Source organism: Stigmatopora argus, chromosome 9, assembly GCF_051989625.1.
Source record: "Stigmatopora argus isolate UIUO_Sarg chromosome 9, RoL_Sarg_1.0, whole genome shotgun sequence".
In the NCBI taxonomy this organism is placed as follows: Eukaryota; Metazoa; Chordata; class Actinopteri; order Syngnathiformes; family Syngnathidae; genus Stigmatopora; species Stigmatopora argus.
Window position 1 is genome coordinate 1,670,149 of NC_135395.1, and position 18,511 is coordinate 1,688,659.

General features: G+C 40.7%; 2 protein-coding genes across 4 annotated transcripts; one reads left to right on the forward strand and one right to left on the reverse strand.

The window, feature by feature from the left end:
* Positions 1-639: 639 nt before the first annotated feature.
* On the forward strand, positions 640-3,530 carry LOC144082323 (glyoxalase domain-containing protein 5-like). The gene is made up of 4 exons (XM_077609393.1): positions 640-845; positions 944-1,099; positions 3,074-3,229; positions 3,313-3,530. The coding sequence occupies exons 1-4, from the start codon at positions 789-791 to the stop codon at positions 3,454-3,456; spliced, it is 513 nt and encodes a 170-aa protein (XP_077465519.1). The 5' UTR covers positions 640-788; the 3' UTR covers positions 3,457-3,530.
* LOC144082322 (cis-aconitate decarboxylase-like) lies at positions 1,387-18,511 on the reverse strand. Of its 3 annotated transcripts, none has more exons than XM_077609392.1 (10): positions 17,936-18,511; positions 13,164-13,869; positions 11,492-11,616; positions 9,571-10,995; positions 9,246-9,490; positions 8,969-9,023; positions 8,697-8,884; positions 8,324-8,416; positions 6,457-6,662; positions 1,387-5,609 (listed from the first exon to the last, which is right to left on the reverse strand). In XM_077609392.1, the coding sequence occupies exons 5-10, from the start codon at positions 9,261-9,263 to the stop codon at positions 4,685-4,687; spliced, it is 1,485 nt and encodes a 494-aa protein (XP_077465518.1). In that variant the 5' UTR covers positions 9,264-9,490; positions 9,571-10,995; positions 11,492-11,616; positions 13,164-13,869; positions 17,936-18,511; the 3' UTR covers positions 1,387-4,684. The 3 variants fall into 3 exon arrangements, with proteins under 3 accessions (XP_077465518.1, XP_077465516.1, XP_077465515.1); XM_077609390.1 differs by having other exon boundaries at positions 9,571-11,616; positions 17,936-18,108; positions 18,201-18,510; XM_077609389.1 differs by having other exon boundaries at positions 9,571-11,616; positions 17,936-18,105; positions 18,201-18,509.

Sequence of the window (18,511 nt, forward strand, 5' to 3'; positions counted from 1 at the left end):
CACTCTTAAGACGAGAACTGGGGCTTCGCAATGCACAAATGACAACGTACCGAATATTCTGCATCGTCCTGTGAGAAGCTTGAGAGGCTTTCTTCGGCAAATCGTCACTTTTGAGCTGCTCTGCAGTCCACTGCCGTACTGCCTGCTGGCTCATCCGCCATTTTGAAAGAAGGCGGCGTTTGAACTCTGACCTTGGTCATGCGCATTCAAAATAGACATTAAGACAGTTTTCATAATAACGTGTATTAGTCTAATACACGTTAATCCAACCATCAACAACTGTTTTATGGCTATAAAACCTATGCTGCAGCTACAGCTGCGACACATATAAAAAGCATCAATAATAATCTCATACAGTATGATTCAGGAATATAGCCACATTTTACTCACCAAAAATCCGTTTTATTTGTACACAAAATCCATCCTCCTTTCTTTCCGCCTTCTTTTCTATCGCCATATATACATTATAAAATTATTTTTAAAAAAATAAGGAGCATTTAAACTTGGGTAATTGTTATTCAACTGTTTTACTTTGAAAAGCAATTATTTGCATATTGAATTAAAAATATATTTTTTTGTGATGGCCCATCACGATAAAAATGTCATCACTATCTTATATCTACAAAAAGTCTCAATTTAATAGAGGAACATTTGCACAATGTCTCGACATAAAAAAGGGAAATATTTCAAAATAGTAATGTTTTTACTGCGTCTCTCCGTAGCGCGTCCAATAAATTGTTAAACTGTGTAAAGGTGTGCAAACAAGGAAGTCTTTGTTTCTACTCGAAATGGCACTTCGGAGAGCTAACAGCCGTTTTTGGTCTTTCCACAACTTTATCCTTCAGGTAATTATTGTTGTATTTTTTGTTTTCATTTCCCCCCTACCAAAACGCGACACCGGTGTCTAAATGAATTATGTTCTGCCTTTTCCTGTCCCTCGAAGAAAGATTTTGCTAAAACGCACACAATTGTTAAACGCAAGAAAACATGCCCGATAAAAGTGAGCCATTTGGACCATTTGGTGCTGACTGTGAAAAGCGTAGCGGACACGATCAATTTCTACTCGTCAACTTTGGGCATGGAGGTTGTCACCTTCAAGGTACGTATTTACACTTATCTCTCTTCGCTTCGGTTAACTCACTACTTGCCATTGACCACAAAAGACGTCCAATTCATTTCCTATGTGAGAACTGTCCAGTTCGACGTTAGACGTCCAATCCAGGTTGACTGCGAATGATTGCTGCCAAGCCTCCAAGTCAAAATGGATTGGACACCGGGCGCCGTAAAAGTGCTGCTGCTTGAAACATAATAGGTCATTTAGGCGCATGTGGTAAAATTCAGTGGCGGGCGGTGCATTTTCTGGTAGCGCCTTCAACGTATCAATCCAACCGTCAAAAACTATTTTATTGCTATAAAACCTCTACTGCAGCTACAGCTGCGACACATAAAAAAATAATCAATAAATCAATGCACTAAAATGGGGTAAAATCCACTTCCTAGCAGCATTTCATGATTAAATACAAATACTGGAGCTTTTCACACATTAAAACCAGGCCAGGGGGGCGATTTTCCCGGGAAAAGACAGCGATGAACGTCAATGGTGTACGGGCAAACATTGCCCGAAAATGGGGTAAAATCCAGCCGAAAACAGCATTTATTGATTAAATACAAATACTGGAGCTTTTTAGACATCAGAACCGGGCCCGGAGTATCATTTCCCCGGTAATTCCATTTGGATTAATAAATACGTATTGATGGACAAAATATAATATGATTCAGATATTTCTTAGGCCAGCAGAGAAGGCCTTGAAGGCCCTGACGGCCCGCCACTGGTAAAATTACAGGATAATATAAAACAATCAGCATTAAAAATGAGCCTATTGAAACATAATCCTTTAATGCCAAGTCTCCCAGTTAGACGTCTATAACTGTCAATGGCAGCCACTGACATCAATAGGCAAAAGTATTACTGAATAGGTAAAGTAGAATTCTATTGGAAATTCGTCACCATACGATGTGTATTATAAATAAAGTTCTAATCTAATCTAATGTGTGATCTTCTTTGAGTATATATATAAACCATGCTATGTTATTTGACTATTAACTATGTATGTATTTTCCCCCTGTGCTCTGTTTTCATTTATTTATATAGTTTGTTTTTTCCCCAAATGTAGACGTGCGTCCACAATGTAATGAAAAAATGGTTTAAATGTATATTTACAAATTTTACTTGACAGTCCGCAAAATTGTGTCATCATTAGAATGTGTGTGATGTTTCAGTCATAAAATATTTGCTGTTTTAGCCATAATGATTTCAACTTGATATGACGTCTTATTCAGGGTAAACATGTATTCCATTTCGGTCTGATGCTAAAAACCAGTGCAAATAATACGGTAAGCAGCCACATAGAAACCCTCTGAGTAGAACCATGCAAAACTCAAAATGACATGTATTTTCCCCAAAAAACATTACCTAACAACCATAAGCAAATAAACAAATGACACGTTGTGACCAAAAGAGTCACGTTGGTGTAGGCTTAAACAGGAAAACATAATTGAACCAACAGCTCCATTTCATAGTAGTGAAGCAAAACAAAATGTCTGCATTCCAAAACTGAATGAAACAAGCAAATAGCTCTAGTATTATACGTATGTGAAATACCAACGTCTCATAGGTGAAAGTATAGTATTAGTTTTATAGCTTTGTTTTTTTCTACTGCATATTTTTGCATTTAAATTTCCTCTTAATTCATGAATGCCATCAGATACAACTTATGAAACCATACCTATGTAGTAGTATTCACTTTGTGTTTGAATATTTGCAAATGTCCCCTACGATTGGCTGTCCACCAATTCAAGGTGTCCCCCACCAGGTGCCCATAGTTGGCCGGGATAGGCTCCAGCACCCCCCAAGTTAGGATAAGTGCTATGGAAAATGAATGAATGGAAAAATAATATTTGCAAATGATTTTGAAAATACCACCAGCAGAGGGCAGAGTTTGATTTTCTAGCATGTCACACATTGACTGAAGACATCTTTCCTCACCGCTCGTGTCTTCTAAAACCCACATAGGGAAACCGTAAAGCTCTGGGCTTTGGGAATCAGAAGTTTAACCTGCATCAGGTCGGCCTGGAATTCGAGCCGAAAGCTAAGCATCCGACCTCAGGCTCTGCAGATTTGTGTCTCATCACCAAGACCCCTCTGGCGACTGTAGCGGCACACCTCAAGGTCTGTCTATTGAATTGTTTTGTATTGTACTCGTTTCCGTTTCATCTATTCAATTCAGCGTCTGCCATTGTCTTGCTTGTAAGAGCTGTGGAGTTCAGATTGAAGAGGGCCCAGTGGAGAGGACTGGAGCAGTGGGGGCAATGACCTCGTTGTACTTCCGAGATCCAGATGAAAACCTCATTGAAGTGTCCAATTATCACCAAGAGGCACCACAAGAATTTTTCTAAAAGCTTGCTCTTTTTTTTTTTTTTTTTTACATGAAGTACCTATTCTGAAAATTTAGTGATTGACCATTCATGTAGTTGCGGGGTCTTTGGTGAGGACTTACCTGAAGTACTTAGCTACCTGAATTAATTCACCCACTACAGGGGTGGCCAACTCTGGTCCTCGAGAGGCGCTATCCGTTCTGTTTTCCATATCTCCCTCCTCTACCACACTTAAATCCAATGACCAACTCATCAGCAAGCTGTCCAGAAACTTGATACTGATTCCGAGTATTTGATTCAGGTGTGTTGGTGGAAGGAGATATGGAAAAGGGACCGGATAGCGGCTATCAAGGGCCGGAGTTGGCCACCCGTGATGTATAGTAAGGCTTTTTCTTCAAAAAATGACCATGTATAATAAAGCTTTCTTTTAAAATGGTCATGCATAGTAAGGCTTCTTTTCTTCAAAATGACCCTAATTGTATGCGGTACACGGGGGATTGGTTGCCGGTCTTTTGGTCGCCGATCTTTTGGTCGCCGATCTTTTGGTCGCCGGTCTTTTGGTCACCCGGAAGGTAAGTGATAATTACCATTTAAATCATTGCTCAAATTCCCTAATTACAAACTGTGAATTACTATTTAGTTATACTTAATGCCCTAGTAATTATTATGCTAAAGAAAAGCTCCAAATTTCAAGGACTTTTATTGTTTTTTGTTGGAGAACTTTTTAAGACCCTGACTGACATAGCTTCTTAAAGGGACAACGCCTGTACATACAAACTCTTCTACACTCACACGTCGGCTCAGTGAAACTGCTCATGGCCATTGTTGGCTTTTATTGATGCGTAGACCGTGTTGTTTTACCTTGTTTTGTCGCCGGTCTTTTGGTCGCCCCTTGTCGTGGTCGGGGTGACCAAAAGACTGCGACCAAAAACCGCGACCAAAAGACCACGACCAAAAGACTGGCGACCAATCGACCGCACACGATTGTATGCTTGTGCAGGTATCGAACCCACTACCTTTTGCATGGTAAGCAGCCACTCTAGCATATGTGCTAAGAATGAAGACCCCAAATAGTTGATAATGTTCGAAGCACATACACATTGCGAAGTAAAGCAAGTAAAATAACCATTTGGAGACCTATCAATAGTGTAAATCTTTGGCATGGAAATGTTTCTTATTGGCTACATTGCAAAGTAAAATGTACATTAGGATGTTGTTCATAGTTTTAAACTGTACTTCTATATTTTTACTACAGTTGTAAAAGAAGAGAGCTACAGTTGCGAAGCTGGTCCAGCCCTTCTACTATTTCAATCAATCTCTCAACTTTATCTGAGGGAAGGACAGCTCCTGCATTATTCCGAAACTTCTTTCTCAGGCTTTCATTGGTCAGTGGTTTGCGCCAGTGACCGTAGAACGTGTCGCATCGCCCCCTCTGAATGTCTCCAGTGGCGAGCGCTACTTGGACTTCACCGTACATGTGGTCGAAATTGGCCGGGTTGTCGTGGGGATGCTCCACGCGGACACACCTCAGCAATTGGAGGAGCTCAGGTCGGGTTCTGGCTGCAGGGCTGAAGGACCAAACGGTCACCTCTCCGTCCAGGAGAGCGCTGCAAGCGTTGAACTGAAAAGAATGGCGGGCTTGGTGGTCCGACTTTGGGAAAGGCCGGTCGATGTATTTTGAGTCGGGAACTCTGAGCAGGATTTCCCGAACGTGAGCCGGACACACGGGGCCGGGACCCAAGCCGACAAGGTGTTCGTGCACCGAAGCCATGGCGTCTGCCACCCAGTGCATGCCCAAATGTGCGGGGAAGCGTTTGAAGGCTATGTCCTGCTCTTCTAGCAGAAACACGTGGTCACCACCGTTGGGCGACTCCAAAGCTTGTGGAGCGTAGTCTTTGTAGAAAGCACTGAAACCGGCAACCCCTTTCACAGTATCCAGGACTAGCTGACTGGCCTCGAGTCCTTGAGAGGCCAGTATCGCGGCCTCCAGCCCCAAGCGGGAGGCGTTGCCGACGTGCATGGGTTTGGACTGAGTTGCAGCGTTCGCCATCGGGGCGCCGGAGAGGGAAGCGGCAATGGCTAAGGCGTGGCTGCACTGGGAGGGAGTCAGCGACAAGAGACGAGAACACGCCGCTGCACTTCCCAGTGTGCCCACCACACTGGGAGGATGGAACCTGATTAAAACACCATAGAAAAGCTCCTTAAAGGGGCATATATTTTCGTATATTTTCGATCCCACGTGGGTCCTCACTGTGTGGAGTTTGCATATTCTCCCCGAGGTTGTGTGGGTTTTCTCCGGGTACTCCGGTTTCTTCCCACATTCCAAAAACATGCAAGGTGCGCTGGTTGAATACTCTAAATCACAGGTGTCAAAGTGGCGGCCCGGGGGCCAAATCTGGCCCGCCGCATCATTTTGTGTGGCCCGAGAAAGTAAATCATGAGTGCCTACTTTGTTTTAAGATCAAATTCAAATGATGGTAGATGTACATTACATTTCCTGATTTTCCCCTTTTTAAAATCAATCATTGCAATTTTTTAATCCATTTTTTTTCTTTTGTGTTTTTAGTTCAAAAAGCATTTTGTAAAATCTAAAAATAAATATATAAATATTTTAAGTTTTCCACTAATATTGAACATAATTTAAAAAATATATTTTGTTTCCTTTTGAAATAAAAAAACATGATTAAAAGACATTTTCCAATACTAAGAAAAAAAAGATCAAATAAACATTGCTTTAGATCTATAAAAACGGACTATTTAGGGCTTTTGATCCAGTTCTTTTAATCCAATTAAAAATATATATCTAAATATTAGATCTAAAATGCTCCGGCCCACATGAAATGGCGTTGACATTAATGCGGCCCGCGAAACAACCCGAGTTTGACACCTCTGCTCTAAATTGTGTGAGCGTGTGGGGGCATTCATTTTGTATCATTCACTTTCGGAACCACTTATCATTGCAAGGGTCGCGGGGGGTGCCGGAGCCCAGCCCACCTCATAAAACAGCTGGTTTAGGCTCACCTCTTGGGGATGTTTTGGGCTTCGTTAGAGAACCTCATGAGTCGGCCCTGAATCTCAATGCCAACGTTGAAAGCTAGAAGAAAGTCCAGGCCACTGGGTTTGCCGTTGACAGGCATCATGTCGCTAAGAGCCAGCACAGCAGGAAGCACAGCTCCTGAGGGATGAGTGGCAGGGTGCCATGTGTCATCAAAGTCCATGGAATGAGTCTGTATCAAAAGAGGGAGGTAAAAATGCCACTCAGTTGTTTTTCTCATGGTGTGGAGAAAACTTGAAGTATAAAGAAATTTGCTTTAAAAGTCATCTCAAGCTTCAGGTGGCCTTTTTACAGCAGCCAAATGTGCTTAACTGTTTTAAAAGATGGCTGGCAACAAATTCGGAGGAGCCGCCGCTTGGTGCCCATAGTTAGCTAGTATAGGCTCCAGCACCCCCCACGGCTCTTGTCGACTGTCACGACTCTCTTAAAGAAAAAAGCCTTACTATACATGGTCATTAAAAAAAGCCTTACTATATATACATGCTCTTTTTTTAAACAAATAAAAGCCTTTCTATACATGGTGCTTATTTAAATTTAAAAAAAAGGCTTACTATACATGGTCTTTTTTTTAAAGAAAAAAGTCTTAGAACACATGGTCTTTGTTTTTTGTTTTTTAAACAAAAAAGCCTCTCTATGCATCGTCCTTATTTAAACAAAAAGGCTTACGATACATGGTCTTTCTTTTCTTTTTCTTTAAAAAAAGCCTTAATATACATGGTCTTAGGTTTTTTTTTAACAAATATATGCCCATCTATACATGCTCCTTATTTAAATGAAAAAAGGCTTACTATACATGGTCATTTTTTTAAAGAAAAAAAGTCTTAGAACACATGGTCTTTTTTTTTTTTAACAAAAAAGCCTCTCTATGCATCGTCCTTATTTAAACAAAAAAGGCTTACTATACATGGTCTTTCTTTTCTTTTTCTTAAAAAAAGCCTTAATATACATGGTCTTTGTTTTTTTAACAAATACATGGTGCTTATTTAAATGAAAAAAGTATTACTATAGATGGTCTTTTTTAAAAGAAAAAAAGCTACTATACATGATCTTTCTTTTTTGAACAAATAAAAGCCTTTCTATACATGGTCCTTATTTTAATGAAAAAAGGCTTACAAGACATGGCCATTTTTTAAAGAAAAAAAGTCATACTATACATGGTCTTTTTAAAAGAAAAAAAGCCTTACTATACATGGTCTGTTTTTTTTTAACAAATAAAAGCCTCGCTATACATGGTCTTTATTAAAATGAAAAAAAAAGGCTTACTTTGCATGGTCATTTTTTAAAGAAAAAAAAGTCTTACTATAAATGGTCATTTTTTAAATAAAAAAAGCCTTGCTATACATGGTCTGTTTTTTTAACAAATAAAAGCCTCTACACTATGTTCATATTTATATGAAAAAAGACTAAGTATACATGGTCATTTTTTAAAAGAAAAAAAGTCTTAGTATACGTGGAAGGAAAAAAGCCTTACTATACATGATTTTTTTAAAAAGCCTTACTATACACTGTTTATTTTATTTTTTTAACAAATAAAAGCCTCTCTATACCTGGTCCTTATTTTTTTAAAGAAAAAAAGCCTTACTATACATGGTCATCTCATCTCATCTCATCTCATTTTCTGAACCGCTTTATCCTCATAAAGCCTTACTATACATGTCCATTTTTTCTAAGGAACGAAGCCTTGCCATACAGGGTCATTTTTTTGTCTAAAGACCCCCCAAAATAGGCCTACTTTTGCCCCGGATTCACTCGAGATTTTTTGAGTTTAATTTGAGGACTGTTTCCTCACAACATGTCTGGTATTTTTGTATGTTTTCTGGTGGATATGCTCACCGCCACTCCGTTGACAAAAGCTGCCAGTGTTGGTGAGAGCTTGGTGCCCCCGGGTCCGTAGACAGAGCTGACATCATGATGGGCGTACATGAGCTGGAGAGTATCATGGAGACAGGTAAACAGTTAAGAGTCAGCAGTTGCACAAACACACAGCCACACGCACACACACAACCTTAAACTGATGAATTTGGCTCATCACTCCTCAGTTGCTTAATTTGTTTCTTTGACATTCACTAAAAAAGGTCATTGCAATAACCAGGGATGACACTAAACCACTATTCAACCCGTCTGTCCGCGTGCTGCCTAATTTTATATAAGGCGTCAATAAAAATGATATTTAATTTTCTTTTCTGCCCTTTTTCTACATTCTCACCTGGGAGTGCTGCAGTGCCAGTTGAAATACATCTGTGGTGCTGCCAAGGAGTCCAACTCCAATACTGTCCAGGACCATTCTTTTACTGCGATGAAGGACCACCGAGGACAAGTGCTGAGGCTTCACTTCACTGATGAACCTTCCAAAACTTGCAGTGACCGTGTCCTCAGGGGTTAGATACTTTGAGACTTCAATGAGGATGAAAACAAATAAAAATCAGTGTTATGTTGACATTAAAGGGAGGCAAATATGCTTTGTTGTTATGACTTTACCCTCTACAGCAGACTTGTGCAATCCACTGACCACCCTGTTTGGTCTAATGGCTTTCTGCAGGGATAGACATATATTTTAAAATTGGATAATTTGCATGTCAGATATTGAAGAATAATTATATGCCTGGATGTTAAACAGGTAAGTGTAATCTCTGCCAAAAACATACATAGTACTTACTTGGTATGGTTGTATATGAAGTTTTAAAATGATGTTAAAGCATATTAAAACAACAATTAAAAAAAAAAATACAAAATGAGTAGGAGAGTGAATGTTTACCTGTACCGTGGAGCCCATGACTTCATTCAGGTGGTTTCTTCTTGACGTAGAAGCTAAGTTGTCTGCAGATAAAGATGAATAGTGATGCTGCCCCAGTGGAGAGCTGCCTTATATAGTCAAGGCTTCACAATAGTGACGAAACTGGAATCAGGATGTTCACGTAATTTCCACGACACCATATCATCAGGTTTAAGGAAAGCAATTCTGTGGTGTGAATGCCATCATTATCCTAATCAACACCCCCCCTTTAGAAGAAAAAGAAGGAAGGACTCGGTGAAGTTTCATAAGGTCATCACTTGGGTTGCTCAGTGTACAGGATAGTCACCTTGGGAATTTCTGCCCGTCCCTCCTACCCGCAGGGAGCTATTTATCCATGTCTGGGATAATGGCAACATTCTATCAGAGCATCTTCAAAAGGTAGGACCTTATTAACTGCTTAATATTATTCATGTCATAACCTGCATGCTATACTGTGTGGGCACATTATACATCAAGTGTAATAAGTTCATATTCTTGTTTTACTTGAGCAGAATAATTCATCTAAATGTACTCAGTTGTAAGACTACTCAAAGCATTATTGAGAAAATTCTTTGAACACATTTTTTGGCTTTTAGTCAACTTTTTACAATCATTGAAGCATTGTAAGAAAGATCAGAAGCAGAAAATTAGTGGAGCGAAATTGCTATTTTTGTCCTTTCATATGCATTATCGACATAGTGTATGTTACATAAAAAAAGCTATAGATTCCTAAAAGTTGCCCCATCACACTTCAATTTTAAAGACGAGTTAGTAGATAAACAAAAGACTTGTGAAAGTATACATTTGACCATTATTAAGGTGCTATCACAATACTATCTACATATCCTGTTTTATGTATCCATCAGTGATTTTGAGCAGATCGTCAGCAAACATCAATCATGACGACACTCAACGGTTTCCCAGCTAGTTTTTACAGTGAGCCAGGTGTTTTAGGCATGCTGTCAAATGGAATTAGTGCATTCCTCGTATTACTACAGAACTTCAGTACAGCACACTCTGGCATAGCACCACACGGGGTGGAAAACATACTTGCAGGTAATAAGTGCCAACAAATATATTATTGATGCTAATCTCTCCAAACATGACCAATTGCTCCCTTTTTTTTAATTTTACTCAGGTGTGCATCTCATCCTGATTGGTGGTATCTGTCAACTAGTAGCAGGCCTGTTGTCCTTCCGAAAATACGATCATCTGGGTAGCACTGCGTTTGTGGGCTACGCCGCTCTATGGGGAAGTTACGGTGCCTCCCGAATCTACTTTGGTACATTATTGCGGACTGTCACTCCGCCACAATCAACAATAAGCAACATGTCTCTGTCTACTACCATGACCGGACTTAATGCAACTCTGGAAATCCATAATTGTGACATATATGGGTCTCTAAAGGAGTCTGCTATTGCGGGTCTAGTCCCTTATATCCTCCTATCAGCTCTTCTTGCCTTTTGTTCAGCCACAGTCAACTACATCATGCCTTTTTTGTTTGGAGCCATCACAGCCACTTTAGTCTTTGAAGCAGCAGCTCTAGTGACAGGTTCCTGGGCGCTCGTTGTTTCTGGGATTCTTGAGTTGCTCATCCTGGTATTTGCCATCTATGGATCAGCGGCACTGTTTATAAAAGGTCTGACGCAACGTCTGGTCATCAAAGGATTTGGAACGCCTCTTTTTAACGTGCTCCTCTTTGGGACCGCTGGTTCAACCAATGCCCAGAACCCTGGCACAGAAAAGAAGAAAAACACAAAGTATGCAGAACCTATGGCCTTGGGTTTCTTCTGCGACACAGTTGCAGCGTTTATTTTTGCGTTTTACAGCTTTGGCTTCATAAAATCTTTCGGTTTGGGAGTTACTTGGGTTTCAATCATCACCGTTGCACAGCTATGCTCCAGCTACTACTCCCATCTACGTGAAGATTGCTACCATACCACCAAGTTTGGTTTTCATGCCACCTTTTGGTTGATCAAGGCCTGGGATGAGTTTGTGGCCTCTGCTCGCATTATTGATGACACCGAAGTCTTCTTAGGGAGAAAACCAATGCTAGGGAACTGGTTCTTTGTCTTCTCAGCCCTGATTCTTTGTTGTGGAAGCCTGAACATGGATCTTCTGGAGCTGATCCACAATATAATGTTTCTCCTGCTCACAGTCTCCACCATCCCTCAGATCCCTGGCAGTCACTATTACATATTTTATGGTACTGCTTGCACCATTTTTACCGCCACCTCGCTGTATGGTGTATTCTCTCGGCTTATCAACACCATTGCAGAGAAGTCTCTTATCCCCGTTGGATCGCAGCCCGTTTCCTCCGTCCAGCTGAAGAAGGCCGTGAACTGGATCAAGTCTAAACACACACAAAAAGAATCGCCATTCCAAATTGAAGAAACATCAGACACCTTGTTTTACTTGGCAAATGGGGTCGCGGCCCTGTCTGCTCTTCACGCAAGTGAACACAGCGCAAATCCTTCATTCTGCCATCTCAATGTCCCTTGGGTCCTTATCTCCGGCACTGTCATCCAGGCATACGTCAGTCGGCTGAAAGCCACAGGAGTGGACCCGTTTGGGTCTGTTGTCGCGTCGATTTACGCAGCGATATGGGCAATGTGGACCTGGTTTAGATTTGCAGGTATGCGGTACCAATGCGTGGTAGATTTTTTTGTTCAAAGTTCTAATTCTGACATTTCCATATCTAGGTGACGTACAGCTTCAGGTGGCTTATGATTTTGCTGCAGGAGCCATCGCTTTCCTCATCATCAATGCTTTCCTCTTAATCAGCGGTGAGGATGACCAATGTCCTATTTTTTGAAAAATTATAATTTTTGGGGGGTTCATCACACTGTCATTCTTATCAGCCACATACAAGAACCTGGTCCTGATTTTGCTGGCAGCAACCATGGAGGTGGCCCTTGTTTGTTTTCTTCTTTCAACCCTTCATCGTTTGCCACATCAACTAGAAAGTGAGTCAAAAAATATTTTAAATTAATTAAGAACTATCCTTAACATTACATCCCTTTATTTTTTCATATAGTGGCCATTCTTGCACTGTTTTCAATTATTTGTATGTATGGAGCTTTGGCATCATGGTTCAATGGCATCTTCTCCCAAAGTGTCCTACCTTTGGGTCTTCCATTTTTAAGGGTACATCACACATACCGTAATTACTCGAATATAACACGCAGATTTTTGCTATATAATTAATTCCAATAGTTGGGGGTGCGTGTTATAATCAATAACTAAAATAAATTACAAATGTTCGATCGAAAAAAGCATTGTCAAACTCACTTTGACGCACGAATTTTACGTCATCTCGTAAAGACGACGCACGGATTTTACGTCATCTCGTAATTTCGATCGAAAATCGGAAAGCCGAGACCACCACTCCCCCCCTCTAGCCTCCTACTCGTCTCAGTTCACCCTCTCTCAGTTCAGTGTTATAATCAATAACTAAAATAAATTACAAATTTTCGATCGAAAAAAGCATTGTCAAACTCACTTTGACGCACGGATTTTACGTCATCTCGTAAAGCCAATCGGATGATGTGTTGTGGGAGGAAGAGGAAGTGGATGAAGGAAGCGTGTACGTTGATAGGATTCTCAACGAAGAGATGTATGAGAGGACAGACAAAGAGAGAGAGGAACTCTTCATTTGAAGGATTCTAATGAATACATTTGTTTGAACAAAACAATCGTGAAACGAAGAAAAAAAGGTAAGATTTCTGATTTTCGTCAGCGGGAAATTTTAGGTGCGCACTATATTCGATTACTGCGTTTTTCCAGATTTTTTTGGCCCAAAATTACCTGCGTGTTATTTTCGAGTGCGCGTTATATTCGAGTAATTACGGTACTTTCTTGTCAATTTTTCTCTACGGGTGCTTTGTTCCAAGTAATTACCTTTGCTTATTTGTCTTCTTTTAGACGAAGGTGAACAGGGAGACGGTACTTGAGCTGCCGTGCCTTGTGGCTAACTCCCGACTCACGTCTGGGCTTCTGAAAATTGCCAGCATTCTGGAAAAGGAGGGAGTCTGTGGGATTCCCACAGACACCGTCTATGCTTTGGCTGCCTCCTGTAAGAACCCACAGGGCATTGAGAAAATCTATAACATCAAGGTATCAATGATAAATGATTCGTCAGTACCATTCTGCAATATGAGTCACCCTATGTTTGTCATATTTTCCATAACATGAAAGAACCGACCAGCAGAGAAGCCTCTTTGCATTTGCATCTCTAGCCTGAAGCAGCTGGTGGAAGCCAAACCTCCCTTCAGTCCTTTGCTATGGGAGTTCATGCGGAACGTGTATCCAGGAGGCATAAGCTGCATCGTCAGTAAAGGAGACTGGCTCCTCAAATTGGGTAAACCAATAAAACAACCCACCCGTTTCCCTCCTAGCATTCACTCAGCTTTCCACGTGTCGGTACCGTGTAGGAGTGGGACCAGCTTATGATCGCGTTGGCACCAGGGACAGCATCATGATCCGAGTCCCTGACCACACTGTGACCTGCCACCTCTGTGATCTCACCGGACCGCTTGCTCTTACCTCGGCCAATCCAAGTGGAGAACCAGACAGCACCCACCACAGCATGGTCATCGAGTAAGACCTGCAGATGGACAGATGTCAGTTTGCGATTGGTAGCAAGTATCAAATTGGCTTGACCGGTGCTTTGTGTTTCATTTCAGCCGACTGGGGCACAAGATTCAAGCGGTTCTGTGTGACGGAGAGACTAATGAAGTCATTGCTTCAACAGTGGTCAACTGCCTGAAGATTGACGAGGGTGCGGCACACATTCTTCTCATATTAGTCTTTATTAGCGTAAGCATTTTAACTAATCTGGCCTTATCGTTACACAGGGGTCATCACCATTCTAAGGGAAGGTTGTGTCCCTGCTGGAAAAGTCAGAGAAATATTCGAGCGGGTGAAAAACACAATGGGCTGATCATTAAGTACCGAAGTGCACTTCTATATTGGGGCTTCAAGAACAACCTCTCGTTGTTATGTCTTCTCTGATATGTGTTGACTATAATTGAGTTAATAAATGCTAAATGCGATTGTGGGTTGTGTGCAGAAAATGTGGCAATAAAAAAAGATAGCCATGACTTTCTGTGATTACTCAATAACATTTATGGCAATTGTACACTTTATTACGTGTAGCGAAATTGTACTGAAGTGTATTTTTAAATTCTCATCATACTGTGTTGTTGGTGTATCTCGATGTGTTTATGAATAAAATACACATTTCTCAAATACATCATGTTTACTGTTGGTTTCAATAGATGAGTTTACAGTATTTTATAATGATGAAATTAGGGCAAAGTAGAAGTGTTCCTACTGTACGTTGCATTGAAACTAAATCATCTCTTGGGACTGAAACACCATGAAAAGAATCCTTGGTTTACTGGCACCAATAAGATTTGAGGATAGAACTCTGTCAGCATGACTTAATTTTAATTTGACAATTTTATTGCTAGCATATTAGATTGGGAGTGTTTTTTTTTGCACAGCTCTTTGTAGATCACTCAGCTTATTTGAAGTTTGCTGGACCATTCCAAATTGTCATTTACATCTGATGATGACCCACTTTTGTAGTTTTGAAAACATTCCGGCTTTCTTATAAGGAAAGTAACATGGTTTTGTGAAACTTGGTGTTACTTGTATCTTGGACATATATTTGATAAGGTAAAGCTTTTGAATTTTGTGTCAGGAGAAGAGCATTGACGCCCGTTGACGGTCTAAATGTCGAATCCAACACTAGGTCATAAGAATCCTTCCTCTGACTAAATGTTATATCTAAAGCCAGAGAGAAGTATTTTTTAAAAGGGAAAAACACGCTATTTTTTTTAGTTTGATGAGTGTAAGTGGATTTTTTTAGGATGAATTTAAAAACATAGACATATTTATACTTCTGTGTGCAAAACACGCATGGTGAGAGGCTAATTAACTAATGTTCTTGGCAAGGATGCTCCTTCTCCTCAAAGTGTGTCATTGTGGCACAATGTGGCAGTGGAACACATTTAGTCCAGACGGACCAATTACTCAATGACGACTTTGAAGAGGAAATGCTGTTTGGAAAAGTCTGTTCTTGTCTGGGGTCACAGTACGGTATAAAATAATGGGTAATTGTTTCTGTTGGGGGCAGGTTACATACAAAAAAGGCAGAGTTTCTCACATTGTGAAATATCCGTGATGATAAAAGATTCGGGGGACGTAGAAAAGAATGAAATATATCTGAGGTTTCCAATGGCAAAAGAAACAAAAAAGCTGTCGAGCTTTAGCTGTCGTCCATGAAGGGGAAACAAGTTTTAGGTTTCATATCCGGGTGGGGTTTCTTGCTACTATTCAACTTTCCCCTGATTATTTTTGTAAGAACAAAAGCACTTCTATCATTAACTGTTCTAAATAAAAGCTCCTCACATGTATTGTTAGACGATAAAATTACCAACTGCTGCATCACGGAAATATCACAAGAAATTTTGTGTACATGAAGGGTGATGGAATAATGATTAATACCATTAAATCATTATTAGTAAAATTTAATTAAAACTGGAAGACATCGTTCACATAACTGATTACAACTTGCAAGGAGAATACACTCATAACGCGGCTTCGTTCACTAGCATTCTGACGTGCAGTATATTCTTCTCTGTATTTAGTCGCGACAAACTGAAAACATTTAATGTAATCTGATTCAAAACAATTGCATAAGCAAACCGAATAACACCCTTAAGGTAAAAAAAAACAACTGTGTTGCCGAAAACAACTGTGTAAAAAATTGCAGAAGTAAGCATACAATGTGACCCGAGCGGATGGGAAACAAACAAATGTGTAAGAAATTGCAGAATAAGCATAATACTTTGTTTATAAGGTAAACAAAGCAGCCGTAATTTTAAACAATAATGCGATTATCGACATCTGCCAGAGTCCAAGTCCAAACAAGGTATGAGTTTCTTGCAGATCAGCAGGAACATTGGGCTTCACTTCTAGAGGCCCTGCTATTTGGGCAGTCGCGTGATATATGCCCTATTTTCCCACAGATCCAACAGACCCTATCTCTGTTACCTCGATTTCTGTTGAACTTCCCTGCATACTTTTTCCCATTATCTCTGTTAAAAGTTTTACGCTCCCACTCCTTATTTTGGTAAAAAAAATCCTTCCTCGTTAGAGGGTGCCCCCCCTTTCTTCTCCCTTTTTTCTTCAAAACTTCCTCAGCATGCACCGCCTGATTTACGTATTGTTCAAGCGTACCCGTGGGCCTATCCACCCAATGTTTTTCAATCCATTCCCTAAGGGTATAATTTGAATGAGCATGTAACACATTTTTTAGCTGCTCCTGATAAAGGCTGCCCACCGCGTGATCTTCAGCGATGCCGCTGTTGGCCTTAAAACAAGCCATCATCCTGATTTGATATTCTCCAAAAGGCTCACCATCTTTCTGCTAAGATCTGCTAATCTCGGTATAATTTGCTTTTGTTTTAAACTTCCCCGTGACCCGATCAATCATTCCACGCACTCTCAAATTCAATTCACAACTGTCATGACTCAATGGGCCACCATCAGCTTTTGGATTCCAATGGCCTCTAACAGCATGCCAATCACCTTTTAACGCGAACATCCAAATTTGCTGTGTTTCCACCCCATTTAGGTGATAAGATCGTCTAATGTCTTCCATTTGCAAGACAAACTCCCCCACATCAACTTTATGCGACGTGATGCCTTCTACAGACTTTTTCACGTCGTCCTGCGTCCAAATCCTATGAACCAGGATAGTAGGGGTCTGCTCCTTCCCCACATTAGGGTTGGCAACCTCGATCATGGGATATTGTTCAAGAAAAACGTCACTCATTGGCGGTGCCCCAGGCTGGGGAGATAGCGTTTCTCCCCACATTTTTGACCATTCCCCCACGGGACCCCCCGACCTGGTCAACCGGTCGTTCATATTTGTCGGAGGGGGCCTCGGCAATGCCTCTTCCACCTCCTCCTTTTTAACAACACGCTTTTTTCCCACCGGACCAGTCTCATCGTCTTCTTTTCTGTGGAATAACACAGCCTGATCTGTGTTTCCAGCCCCACCGTTATCATTTCCCTTTCCGTTCAACTGATTTAACCCCTCCATCACTCCGTTTTTTTGCCATCTGAAACCAATAATTGGTATCAATATATCCCTCCTGCTCCATTTTGTTAAGGTTTCCCCCGTGCTTAGCGCATATTTTATCCTGTAGTATCAATATCTTATGCATATTAAGATGGCCAGCAAACCCATATTTATTTATCCATAAGTTTAGATGTTTAATTCTAAAAGCGCTCAGATTTTCAACAAATTTCCAATCTTTACACGGCAGACGCATCTTTGGATCGTCGTCAATAGCCACTTTATTGTTTAAGCCACCCATTCTGGAGTGGATTCGTGTGAAACCTCGTAGTAACGTTTTTTCTCTCCTCCTGTTTCTCCTTAGGCTTTAACAACTACACACACAACCAAAACAACGTCGACCACCACGTTTTATAGACCACACTCGTGTCTACCTGCTAGTGACTAGTATCCGCAGGGTTTTAAAAATCGCTAATCCCCAGGACGCGAGCCCTATTTCTCAAAAAAAGGCCATCGCGTGAGATGCCCTTCGCGCATTTGGAACCCGTCAACAATATGCAGACATTTCACGCGGACTCACCAGAGATATGCTCAGATGTCTCCGACAGTTGGAATAGTCTTCAACCGTCCAGAATCTAGGCGCTGCTGAGAAATAATCCAGCCTGGAAAAGGAATTCTGTCTCGCCGTGCATGGTCACTCCAGATATTGAACTGCAGCGTCTGGATTCCTTATCGGTGTGTTGACCCCGGCTACTTGAAGGACCAAAATGATGGAATAATGATTAATACCATTAAATCATTATTAGTAATATTTAATTAAAACTGGAAGACATCGTTCACATAACTGATTACAACTTGCAAGGAGAATACACTCATAACGCGGCTTCGTTCACAAGCATTCTGACGTGCAGTATATTCTTCTCTGTATTTAGTCGCGAAAAACTGAAAACATTTAATGTAATCTGATTCAAAACATTTGCATAAGCTAACCGAATAACACCCTTAAGGTAAAAAAAACAACTGTGTTGCCAAAAACAACTGTGTAAGAAATTGCAGAAGCACACAATGTGACCCGAGCGGATGGGAAACCAAAACGACTGTGTAAGAAATTGCAGAATAAGCATAATACTACTTTGTTTATAAGGTAAACAAAGCA

Coding starts and splice junctions, on each gene's coding strand:
- LOC144082323 (XM_077609393.1), top strand. CDS start 789: ATGGCACTTCGGAGAGCTAACAGCCGTTTTTGGTCTTTCCACAACTTT. Junction 846..943: donor TCCACAACTTTATCCTTCAG/GTAATTATTGTT, acceptor TGTCCCTCGAAG/AAAGATTTTGCTAAAACGCA. Junction 1,100..3,073: donor TGGAGGTTGTCACCTTCAAG/GTACGTATTTAC, acceptor AAACCCACATAG/GGAAACCGTAAAGCTCTGGG.
- LOC144082322 (XM_077609392.1), bottom strand. Junction 8,885..8,968: donor GCACAAGTCTGCTGTAGAGG/GTAAAGTCATAA, acceptor TCCTCATTGAAG/TCTCAAAGTATCTAACCCCT. Junction 5,610..6,456: donor GCCCAAAACATCCCCAAGAG/GTGAGCCTAAAC, acceptor TGTTTTAATCAG/GTTCCATCCTCCCAGTGTGG.